Source organism: Abramis brama (assembly GCF_963993115.1).
Source record: "Abramis brama genome assembly, chromosome: 6".
NCBI classification, from domain to species: Eukaryota; Metazoa; Chordata; class Actinopteri; order Cypriniformes; family Leuciscidae; genus Abramis; species Abramis brama.
In genome coordinates, this window is record NC_139968.1 from 7,055,049 (window position 1) to 7,067,899 (window position 12,851).

General features: G+C 40.6%; 1 protein-coding gene across 1 annotated transcript in view; it reads left to right on the forward strand.

The window, feature by feature from the left end:
• Positions 1–11,814, forward strand: part of psmd1 (proteasome 26S subunit, non-ATPase 1) — a 42,920-nt gene extending 31,106 nt beyond the window's left edge. The window contains exons 18-25 of the mRNA XM_084116619.1: positions 2,780–2,896; positions 3,938–4,040; positions 7,650–7,819; positions 9,396–9,488; positions 9,576–9,668; positions 9,763–9,972; positions 10,957–11,122; positions 11,659–11,814. Of these exons, the coding sequence (XP_083972745.1) occupies positions 2,780–2,896; positions 3,938–4,040; positions 7,650–7,819; positions 9,396–9,488; positions 9,576–9,668; positions 9,763–9,972; positions 10,957–11,103 (933 nt within the window). The 3' untranslated portion in view covers positions 11,104–11,122; positions 11,659–11,814. The remainder of the gene's footprint in view (positions 1–2,779; positions 2,897–3,937; positions 4,041–7,649; positions 7,820–9,395; positions 9,489–9,575; positions 9,669–9,762; positions 9,973–10,956; positions 11,123–11,658) is intronic.
• The last annotated feature ends 1,037 nt before the right edge of the window (positions 11,815–12,851 follow it).

Below are 12,851 nucleotides of genomic sequence, written 5' to 3' on the forward strand. Positions count from 1 at the left end.
ATGGTGCGCTGTGATTGGTTGAGCGGATTTATCACATTCTGCAGAGAAAGCAGACTGGCGTTTGTCGCGGTTTGGAAAGAAAGGGAGAAAACATGACAGAATAACACGGCGGGCGGTGTGTGTGTGGCGAGCTGTACCTCCGGGAATGGTACAAAAAAAAGAAAAAAAAGAAGCGTCGACGCAAAAAATATGACGTCGACGTAATTTTGACGTCGACGTCATCGACGCACCGCTACAGCACTAGTGTCTAGTGGTTTTCCAAAGTCACTAGCCACTCAGCATTTTCACTGGCCACAATTTTGACATCGATACCATGGGGAAAAACTGCCATATAGATATTTTTAATATTATCTCATAATTTGGCAACCGGTATATTAGGCTACTGTCACTTTAAGACCTGACGCACGGACCCTCTATACTGTTTTATATAGCTAATATACACAAAATCTGTGGGAATTAGGGCTCTCACTTTTTATTCGATATTCGAATATGCATTCGAACATGACGTGAAATATCCATAATCGAACTATAAATAAACTATTCGGTTTTTAAAGTGCCATAGTAGCGCATTTTTTACAGTCTATGATTAGACCATTTGTTTTTTATTTTATTGTTTGCCATCTCATCCAGTAGCGGGCGCTCTAAACGTATTGTAGCGTAGACCCATGACCAAATCAAGCGAATAATAGCCACCCTGTTTTGAAAATGGAAGATCTGATAACGCACAGAACGGCCAGCCTGAGCGGACAATTACGACCCCAACTCATCTAAAAAGTAGTGTCTGGAAATATTTTGGGTTCTACACCGTAGATGGTAAAGTAACCGTTAAAGATAAGGTAGTTTGCCGAATTAGCAACTTGCGCATCCTCGACATCCAATCTTCGCGCTCACCTGTCAAGTTACCATCCAAATGAGGCAGCGGAGACACAGCTTTCCTGCACACCCGGTCGGCGCCTTTTTTTCAATGTAACATTAGCCTAATTTTGTGATTGGCTATGCATAGTGCTAGTGGCACTTCATATAGATTAAGTTGATAACCTGCTGTTTCAAACAAAGTCAAAAATTATTTTTCAGACAGGCTATGGCTTGAGTCCTGTTTATGACTGTCAGACTGTTAATAAATTTGAGAATAAGAGTAAATATATTCGAATACATTGCTTGATATTTGATACCCGTTCAAATTAGATTTTTCTCAAAAGTGACAGCCCTAGTGGGAATGAGTAAAATTATGCTCAATGCGCGTAATCCCTTGCCGAAATTCAAGCCCTGTAACAACAACATTCATCCCAAACAAATAAAACGAGTGAGTAAAGGGATGCGGGTTTGTGTGTGAGCGCGTGAACGCGCAGCTGGTTTTGTATATCCTGCGGAAGAGTTTCAGATAGTTCAGTATTGATATGTATCGAAAAATAAATATTTTTGACAACACTAGATTTGCTCTTAGTTTATTATTTCAGATGCCTTTTTATAAGACTACAATTGAAAAATGTATATTATTTAAGATTCAACCTACCAAAGTGGCTAGTAGGAAGTGACTGTTGCACGCCATTGCTGAAATACACAGGTGTCGATGTCAAGCCCTGGTAATAGGCCTATGTATTTAACACACTCACATAGTGCATACAAACTTAGCAGTTTTTTTTAACCCACTTTCACTATTTTTGTTATTGTTGCATTTGTGACCAATTTATTCACAGTCTGGAGCTCTGATTGTGAATGTTAAAGGTTAGACGGCTAAAAAAAGTTCATAAGTCTGCGAGACAGCTGAGCAAGGTCTGCCGAGACCCAGGAGAGATGTTTGAGCTATCTTACAACAACCCTGAGTGATGTTATTGAGTCTTGTACACGCTCAGGTTGGTTCTGCGACTAATTGCATTACCAGTGGAGGAGTCACAGATGGCACATTTACTACTTGAGTGGAGATGAGATTCAAACGGACAATGTTCTTGCCACTCAACTAACTCGTTGGGTGAGCTGGAAAAGGGGTTATGAAGATTGGTCTTGACCACTTGACTTATAATAATAACTTTAATCCAAATCCCTCTCAGGTGCCCAAATACAGTCATGGGCGGTTTTGTGGGGATGCTGGGAAATCAGACTGGCGTACGAGCCAAAATCTCCCACACTCAGGCCTTTTAAATGGGTCACATATTCTGCTTTGGGTCTGTAATTTATACACCTGGTTATTTTTACTGCTATATAACTTCTGCATGTTCGGACACAAAATGCCTAGCGCAGTTGTTTCAATCCTTTTTTGGCTCCATCTGTCTTGGGCTACAGGTAATGACTGCTTTATTTTGGCTGAATCGTTCCAAACAACTTCTGACGCAATTGCACAAATATGTATATCGATGGGATACTGTATGTTGTGTAATGATACTTGAGCTTTTAGTTGTCTTTGAGCCAAATTTGCTATTTTGGGCTTTCTTCAGTGCAGTCGTAAGTGAAAAAGTGCTTGACGTGACATGGTTTGGCTTTCGGCCTGAAGATCAAATGTGACACTAAATACCCCTCTTAAACAAACCCAAATTAACCATTCTGAGAGGAAGGGATGGAAAGCTAGTTTGTGTGTCATTAGGTCAATTAGGATCTGAATATCCCTACTTCTCCTCTATATATTCAGATTACCATATTATGATACCACAAATTCTCAAAGATGATTAGATACTTGGGAATCTGATGACTTTGTGGTTTAGGTTTAACCATTCAGCATGCTGTGTCAAGATTTGCTTATTCTTATATTCATTGTTTATCATTTAATGGTGATTTCCTTAAACAGGAAGCAATCAATCTCCTGGAGCCCATGACCAATGACCCGGTGAATTACGTCAGACAGGGTGCTCTGATCGCGTCTGCTCTGATCATGATCCAACAGTCAGAGGTCACCTGTCCAAAGGTAAGGGGAGTGTGTGATTTTTGGGTTGTTGGGGTTAATTATTTGGCTCATGGGATTAGTAAACCTAATCTATATAAAACTATAATCTATATCGTACCAAATGTTTTAGTCCTTGCCTAACAGTGAAATGTGACAAAGCTACAAAATCACAGCTAATGCTAATATATAAATACGTGAACTGCATGTTGGTCCAATGAGGTTCCAATAAATAATGGATGGATGTATATTATCTAAAGGAAGTTGGTGGAATTGTGTGGGCTTTAGAGACTACACAGACTGAAAATGAACTATAGTCTGTCATTTTACTGTTTATTATAGATACTAGTGCACACCTAAAGTCATAAATATTGGCCTTTTGTAATTTCAGACTTCATCCAATCATTTCTACAGTGTGGTTGTGTTGTCACGGTACATTTGCTTGTTTCTTGGGATGATTTTCCTTCAATTTTACCACATGATTATTACTGGGCTGCAAATTTAATGGCCACATGAAAGTGAAATTGATTTGAAAATCCCTGTTTTATGGAGTAATAAAGAGCTGGAGTTGTAGTAATGGCAATCGTTTGTTAAATATCCCTTTACGGGCACACTTTGATTCACGCTAGCCACGTTTTATGTGCCTGGCCTTTAGGGAAAGAAAGCAGATTATGAATTTCAACAGACTTCAGTTAACCGTGTGTATGCCTCTGAATTCAGATATGTCTTCAATTTGCAAAGCGAATGAAGTAATTTCGCACTTGAATCCATGAGCGTTGCCATAGGAGCTAATCATATCTGAGTCAGAGGATGTGAAAGTCAAAGTCATGAAGTCAAATCCCTGAGATATCATCTTTTAATTACAGTAATCATAACAAGTCATTAATGCAGCATAAGACCAGAGCCATTTATTTAGAAAGTAAATGTGGTCAGCTTTGATTTCACTTTGAGATTTGCTGGTGTATTGTTTCCTGTTCTCGCTAATTATTTTTAATTTAAAAGCTCCTGTGTCCGTCTACAGAAGTCGTATCAGAGATCAGCTGTTCATCGCCTCTGTTTCCACAGGTGAACCAGTTCCGGCAGCTCTACTCAAAGGTGATCAACGACAAGCATGATGACGTGATGGCCAAATTTGGGGCCATTCTGGCTCAAGGAATCCTGGATGCAGGTCAGTGCCAAAATGTGGATAAAAACGAGCTTTACTTTTAATTTCTTTTGATTTTGCGGTCAAATGTGACTTCTGAGATTCTCCTTTTAAAGCTTTAAATCTGTTAAGTCAACTGGTAAATATATAGATGTATTTGGAAGTATTGTCTATTTTTCATTTTTACTTTCTGGGTTAATGTGCTTTGTAGAGTCTTGTCTCAAATAACTCGATGGTTGGGTGTTCAGTGCAAAATGCGAGGGTGAAAACAAGCCTCTGTATGCATGTCGAGGCAGGTAAGTCCGTTTAAGGCTGTGTGAGATAAAGCACTGATAGGATCGTGACAAGAATGTGGCATTAGAAACCAGATAGCGCCACGTCTTCATGACTTTACAAGCAATTATTCACTCATTCCCAAGGGGGCTTTGCCTATTAATATTGAAAGAATGCTTTGACCTTCAAGATGCTTCCCAAATATCAGCTTGTATACAACCCAATACAGGGTAGCGCAGATTCAGGAGAGTATTTCATTTTGACTTCAATAGACTTTGATGTTAGTTTGTTCCAAAGCTAATGCGACAATATTTCATTGAGCATAAAAATGGACAACACACAAATATTGAAGTTCTGAAGTGCTAAGCTAACAGCACATTCATTTAATAGGCTTAAAAATACACATTGCACAAATGTTGGTGTTTGGCATTGAGCTAACATTTGTAATACACCAAAAAGCATAAAAATAGCAAGTACAAATATTAGAGTTTGATGTTAATGTGTTGCTAAGCTAATGCCACAGTACTCCAATAAGCAATCAAATAGATTGCATAAACAAATATTGCATTATTGAATTTAGCCATGTTATTTTAGGGTCCAATTCTCACTATTAACTAGTAGCTTATTATCATGCATATTACTAGGATATTGTCTGTCTATTAGGACTCATAAAGCACATATTAATGCCTTATTCTGCATGATCATATTCTACATCCACCCAATACCTAAACTTAATAACTACCTTACTAACTATTAATAAACAGTAATTAGGAGTTTATTGAGGGAAAAGTCTTAGTTAATAGTGAGAATTGGAGCCTAAACTAAAGTGTGACCGAAAAATGCAATGCCTGTTGAAATTATGACCCCCCCCGATGACATTTTGAAGTCTTTCTCAGTCTGGCTTGATTCATGGCCTGTTTTGGCCGAGAGTTTGAACACTTGGGTTTTTGGTTGTCACAAATTATTTAAGTCACTGCAGTCAAAATAAACAATACAGGCCATAATTTCTCTAGGCAATTACAGTAGATGCCAACAGGAAACTTGCAGTCTAATAATTTAACGGGCTGTGACAGAAGTAAGCTATTGTCTGCGATGCCTTTCATTCTGAGCCAAATCGATGCTTTAAACTGATGATACCATTCCCTCTCCCCATTTATCTTCTTTATAAATGCATTATGGACGTGTGCACACCTCTTCCCGTCCTGGCACTCATCCCTCACTCCCGTTATTGTCCGCTCAGGCAGTTTAAGGGTGGAGTCGTCTTTGGCCTTGACCTTTATTCTCATATTAACAGCCCAAATCTGTACTTCCTTTTGCATTTGCAACGTTTAAAGGGGTCATATAATGTCATTTTTGTACAAGCTAATATGATTCTTTAGGGTCTAAATTAAAAGTTTGTAATATACTTTAATTAAAAATTCTCATTAGTATTGTAAGAAAACACTAATTTTACCTGGTCAAAAACAGCTCTGTTTCCAGCACGCCGTTTCAGTGCATGTGTCTTTAAATGATAATGAGCTTTGCTCACCCCGCCCCTCTGTTCTGTGCGTACACCGTTTAAAATAATAATACAAAAACCATAACGCGTTGTTCATTATAAACGTGGGATTATGAATTATATTGATAATGTCGTACATAGAAAACATGCCATAATGTACCTGAGTGTAAAAATAGCCACATTCATCGTGAAGCGTGCAAGCTATTTGCAAAGATTAATATAAAGATTAATATAAAGGTCAATAAAACGTTACACTCACTTGTTCTTCTAGAGGTTCAGCAGGAACACGAATAGTTGGTACTGATCCTTTTTTCTGGAGCAGCTTCTTAGCAAAACAGCTTTATACTGACCCTCGTTTGTAAAGCAGTCTCGAGTCTGGTGAAATGATTCGCGCAAACATGACAGCATTGACGTTGATCGTGGGGAATATTCCCTTCGAAAACAAACTCAGCCACTGCGTCTTCAGCTGTACGGATTTAGAAACATCATCAATATGACTGCTGTGTTCGTTATTACACCCAAGAACAGAACACCACAATCGCTAGACGCCATTCTACTCAGCACTCCAGCTATCAACAATGAACGCGCCGGTCGGCGCGTGCTATGATTGACAGCTCGCTCACGAGGGCACGAGGGCGCGAGGACGGGTCATTTTATGATGGTTGTGTACAGGCACTGCCAACACACATTTCAGTACAATCAACTTGTAAAAGTGCATGTACCATTATATGACCCCTTTAAATATAGTGTAATGATACCAATCCAGAAGAGTATAGCCCTGTTTAGCCAGACCTGTCCTGTATAAAGTCTGGTCCACAGTGGCTGTGTTTTCATGCACAACTTTTGTTTCACTGAATTCATTCCGATTGATGAATCTGAACGTAGCGTTTATATGAACGCTAAACATGTGATCGGGTTGATGAGCGCGTTTATGTCTCAAGCTTTAATTTGGAATATATTTTTTGACATGTGCCACTGCACGAATATACAGAGTTTCCCGCTGTTTGCACATAATAACCATTCTCATACATTGGTTCTTCATTTGTTTTAAACAGCTTACTATTTATTCGTTTCTGGTCATAATTTGGAGACGATGAGCATATGAACTGTGTCGTGCTGCTTATATTGATCACGCAGTAATAAAGTCGTCTGTGGATGAGAGTCTGAAACCAGGACTGGTGGGATGTTGTCCTGCTCCACTTCACAGACGCAGTGAAAGGAAAATTTTAGGATGACGTGACATTATATGACACTTTATTCAACATGAAGAACAGCTCGTTCTGTACGTCATTAGGCTATTTCAACGTCATTGCACATGCGCAGTCCTTTCAGATTCGGTTTTCAATCCGATCAAGTGTTTACATGTTCTCTGGATTGGATTAGAAAAGGAATAAACCAACCCTTTCAATCCGATCGAAATTTCATTGGGATCGAGCTCAATCGAATCGATTAAAGTGTTTACCTGAAGGCTTTTGAGTCCGATTGAGCCGTCAGTCCGATTACTCACGGATTATTTGGGTGCAAATAAACGTAGCCGCTATCACTTATTCTGGATAAGAACCGTTGGCTTAAGGAGTGGTCACATTTAACATTGCTTCATGGGCGAAATCCAGTCATTTCAGTAGGTAACTGCATGATGGGGAGTTTCGTGTGAGGGCAAAAGATTAGATGTCACTCGTGCTCAGGTTGGTCAGTCACCGCATCGACCGCTGCTTGGTTTGAAAGCGAGTGGTGCTTCATGCATTGCTACACTACTGACAATGGACCGTTTTTGCCGAAAATTCATTGATGTGACCGAATCTTTAGAGGAGAAGAGGCTGGTTGAGGAGCATAACACTTCTTCTCTTTCTGGTTGTTCTCAGGTGGGCGTAACGTGACGATCTCTCTGCAGTCTCGCACAGGCCACACACACATGCCGTCTGTGGTGGGTCTGCTGGTCTTCACCCAGTTCTGGTTCTGGTTCCCGCTCTCTCACTTCCTCTCCCTGGCCTTCGTACCCACAGCCATCATCGGCCTCAACAAGGACCTGAAGGTAAGCAGAAATGTCCAACCTGACCTATACTGCAAAATGTGACGTCACCGTGAGACCACAGAAACGCTTGTCGTAGGATATTTGTATCTTCCGCATTAGGCCCTGTGTCCACCAAAGCGCATTTTTCACGCGTCTGGAGTATTTTTCCAATTGTTTTCAATGGGAGCGCCGCATTTTTAAAACGCCAGGAGCGTAACGAGGATCCGAGCGTCTTATTTCACGCTGAGCACTCGCCGTTTTTTACCGGACGCTGAGAGTTGAAGAATGCTCAACTTTGGGTAAAACACAGCGCTCATCACTGGCACTTTTTACCCAGCCGTCCAATCACAGTGGAGGAGGGGCGGGGCTAATACCACACCGACCATCCGCCACATTCTGCTTGTACAACGTCAACCGATGACAACAACAAGCATAATAACGGAACAAAATCATTTAAAACAAGAGCCAGAGCAAATACTTTACATTTGTATTGACGTTTTAATATAGAAACAACAAAGAAACAAACTATCTGTGAAATGAGACACTAGTAACACTTTCGCAGATATTCCGTATCATAACAAGCAAGGCGTCTCAACTGAAAAAAACGAAGTGTTCTAAAAATGTAAAATTCTAAAATCTAAGTTTCTAAAAACGTAAGGTTCTATGAATCTAAGATGCTGCGCTGCCAAAACGCTCTCAAGCGCCCACAGCTAGGTGTTTTCAGCTGGCTCAAAACACTTTGGTGGACACGTGGCCTTAGATAACAAAAGTTCAAATCCCCATCTATCCAGTGAGGAGCCAAACCATTAATCCATGCTAGAAGAGTTAGCAGAAGTCGGAGCATTGGTGTTGTGGTTAGCTCTGCGGTGTCCAATCCTCCAGAGTTCAGCTCCAACACCAGTTAAACACACTAAAACCAGCTAATCAAGGTCTTCAGGAGTACTAGAAACTTCCAGGCGGGTGTGTTCAGGCCCTCCAGAAGCAGGATAGACACCCCTGGGTTTGCACATTGGCAGAATGCCACCAACTCTCAAATTAGTGATGGGAAGGATCATTTTACTGGCTTTCTTGTTCGATCTCGTTCATCAAAATAAACAAATCTTTATTTGAGTGGCTTTAAATGATATTCTTTTAACAGCCGTATTCCCCAAACACATCCACCTACATCCATCTTGATCATATTCTGATTTAAGAAATCATTAAAATGCAGTCAGAAATTATTTACAGGGAACATAATTACTTAACCTTCCGAGTATTTCGTTCATTTGTCACGTGACAGACGCAGTGTTCACGAATGACCCATCACTATCTCAAATAAAGCTTTGTTCAAACCCCAGTGAACTTTCTTGCTTTTGCCTACATGGACAGAGTCCTAACTGTCATTGAACCTCACATGTGACCCTTGTGGAAGGATGTACAGGGGCACCAACCTCTGGGGTCATACAAACAGCACTTCTCAAACTAAAGCACTTACATCACAATGTATTTTAGAGTTTGACGCAAACATGTTTCTATGCTGACAGTGTAATAGTAGTCAGTAGTAAAATTTAATCAATACTTTTCAGGTCCTAATGAATAAGTTCTGTCCTATTAACAGATGCCGAAGGTGCAGTATCGCTCCAACTGCAAGCCCTCCACCTTCGCCTATCCTCCACCCCTGGAAGTCCCGAAGGAGAAGGAAAAGGAGAAGGTCTGTTTTACCCGTCAACCCGCACACCTGACTTGACAAATCTCAACAAGATCCAGATTTAATGGCTTATTTTGTGTCTTCTGTCAGGTTTCCACCGCCGTTCTGTCCATCACGGCTAAAGCCAAGAAGAAGGAGAAGGAAAAGGAGAAGAAAGAGAAGGAGGAGGAAAAGATGGAAGTGGTATGAATGTCCAACAACAGATCTAGAGCTTTTGCAAAGCACTTCCCAAAACCTTTAGCATGACATGTACCACCAAACACTTTATCTGATGCAGGAAACGCAGGCAGAGGCTGAAAAGGAGAAGAAAGACGAGGAGAAGGAGAAGGAGAAAGAGAAGGAGAAAGAAAAAGAAAAAGAAAAGGAAAAAGAGAAGAAGAAAGAGCCAGAGCCGAGCTTCCAGATGCTGGAGAACCCAGCACGTGCGATGCCGGCCCAGCTCAAGGTCCTCACCATGCCGGACTGCAGATACCAGCCCTTCAAACCCGTGAGTCCGGTCGCCTTCACTGACACTGCGCTTTCACAGGACAGACCGTCTCACAGCAGCTTCACACAGATAACAGGACAATAATGCAACAAAGATTGTTTCTAGAAGAAAATAGCGTCATAGTCCAGCTTAAGTTCAGTGATGTTCAGACCCAGGCTCAGTTCTCCTCTGGCCAACGGACCAACAGTGTGTGATTATGGGTCTAAAGGTCCTTTTACACGGAGTCCGAAAATTTCGTATGCGTTTTTTCGTATCAGTCATCCTAAAAACACGCACAGGAACCCGATGTCCGAGTCCGATGCGTATTAATCAGTTGCGAAAAAATTTGCAAAACAATACAAAATGGAGTCTTCAAGCAGCGAGGATGGTTTTGTTGTTCTCTCTCTTCTTAAAAAGAGAAACCGAAAGAGGAAATATTGGGTCCATCAGGAAGGAGAGTTCACTGCGGGATTATCCCGAGAGTTTACTTCAGGATGTCAGAGGCTCAGTTTGATGCTTTGCTAGCGATACTAGAGCCACATATTAAAAAGACGACCAAATTTCGTGAACCAATCGATCCTGAAACAGTTCTGGATTTGCGATTGCTTGTACGGTGGCTCTGAATTGTCATAACACCTCAAAATTCTTGCTACGGATGCGGAAAACACAGAAAATTAAAATAAAAAAAATATGACGGACGACAATTATTTTTTAACGTGCGAAAATTTCGGACGAGAATTTCAGACTCGGTGTGCAAGGACCTTTACTCTTAATTTATGCCTGTTGTGAACGTTAGAAAACCACTCTTGCTGCTAAATGAGAGCGACTCTTCAGAGGGAACACAATCGCCTCCACGTAAACATCTTTAAGAGCCGCCAACTGTTTCTTTTTGGATTTTAGGAGACTTAAAAAATGCAAATATGTGCTTTAACAGGAAGTCATTCTGCATTTCCAGACGACTACCATCACAGTATAGTAATCCTCTCCGTCCACTGTCTCCCCCAGTTACACACAGGTGGCATCATCATCTTGAAAGACACCAGTGAGGAAGATGAGGAGCTGGTGGAGCCCGTTTCTGCTCACGGCCCCAAGATCGAGGAGGAGGAGCAGGAGCCCGAGGCCCCGGAGCCCTTCGAGTACATCGACGAGTGAGAGCCGCCTCGCCCTACAGGTGTGCTCCCTCTGACCTAACTGTGTTACACATGTCATCAGCGCAGTCCTTCCCGCACACTTGCATACCACTGTCCCTCATGGCCATTATTCCCAGATGTTTCTGGCCTTAGATGGTGTGCCGTTTGTAAATTTACAGGCTTTTATTCTCTGCAAAGCCTTCACTTCCTGAGGAATGTAAGCAGCGAGAAGCTTCACACTGTGCAGATCTTCAAAAACACCTACTCCACGTCTCCAAAAGGCTTCGGCGCAATGTTTTTTAATATATTCAGTCTATGCTGATTGATTCTCAAACTAATGATTGAAATTAGAATAGAGAAATGATTATAAAGAGATTCTATTTTGACATATTTCTGTCTTTAATTGCTCTTAGAAATGGTGTACATATAAATTAAATTTACATTCTGTACCATTTGCTTACATTAGTTTATATTTTTGGTATGGGTGTGTGTGCACTATACAATGACTAAATGTATTCAGTTGAGTTGATTTGTCACTCCGGTCTGGTAATGTCCTGATCTCCGCTCTTTCTTGCAGGTGGTGTTTTGACTTCAGCATGTCCAGGACCCCACTCGAAATGCCCACTTCTTTTCCTTTTTTTATGTTGTTTCCTCCACTTGACCTATCATGGCTTCTTGAGGGGATGTTTTACATGACAGAATTCAGTCATTACAATAAAATATATATGTTGAACATGAGATTCTGTGTGTTTATTGCTGCGAGTCTGTACTGTGCTATACGGTATATGCCTTTTATGTTTGACATTTGCTTGATGTTTGTCAGCTGAATACTTGCTGCTCTGTTTTAAAAAGCATAACTTAAATTCATGCCTGCAAATTACAGGATCTAAAATGAAACGAAGACAAAAAAGGGGGTTAAAATGTAAAAAGCATTGGTGAGATTTTACATGTGTATGTTTGTATGTTTAAAATGACTCCTGGATGAACTTTAAAACACTTCATTCTTGGCTTTTTAAACATAAATCAATGAGTTTTACACATTGAATATACAGTATATACACCCAAAGACCCAATATATCAGTGGTCTATAATAAGCTTTAATGTACATAAAATTATGAGGGTCCCAATGTTTTGCAACTTTTTATGAGTTTACCTCAGACTTTGACCATCCACTGCATTGTCAATACAGCTAATATATTTTAAGGTGGTTCTTAATTGAAGAACCACCAACAGTCTGGAGTAAGGAACATATCAACACGTATTATACTGAAACACATTACAGTATAAGAAATGGCATCAATCATACGCTGCGTCCGGATTTGCATACTGTATAGTAGGTGCTTTATTTGGTTTGAAACTTGCTTTGCCGCGGGTAAAAACAGGTATGGTCTATATTGTATGGATGTGTGGAATGAGTACACACTACATCCCCCATCTTGTCATTGTCATGTGACCTACCGTGTCAGGTGTGTCTCACCACCTCCATTCACAAATCCTCTCCAGTGGCCTCATGGGATAGTAAAGTGTCCATTGAATGTGCACTTCATCTCACGGGTAGTAGTAGGTCATCCAGGTACTTTTTTTACTGTGAATTTGGTCATTCTACTCGTCTCCTATACTGTTTTTGACCTACTATATAGTATGGAAGTAGGCATACTCGGACACAGCGATAGTGAAATTTTCCTTGAAAAATAATCAAGCAACAGTCTTCATGTACTGTATATCCTAAGGTGCTTTCTACAGAAACTACCAAGTGACTGTGTTTAATGG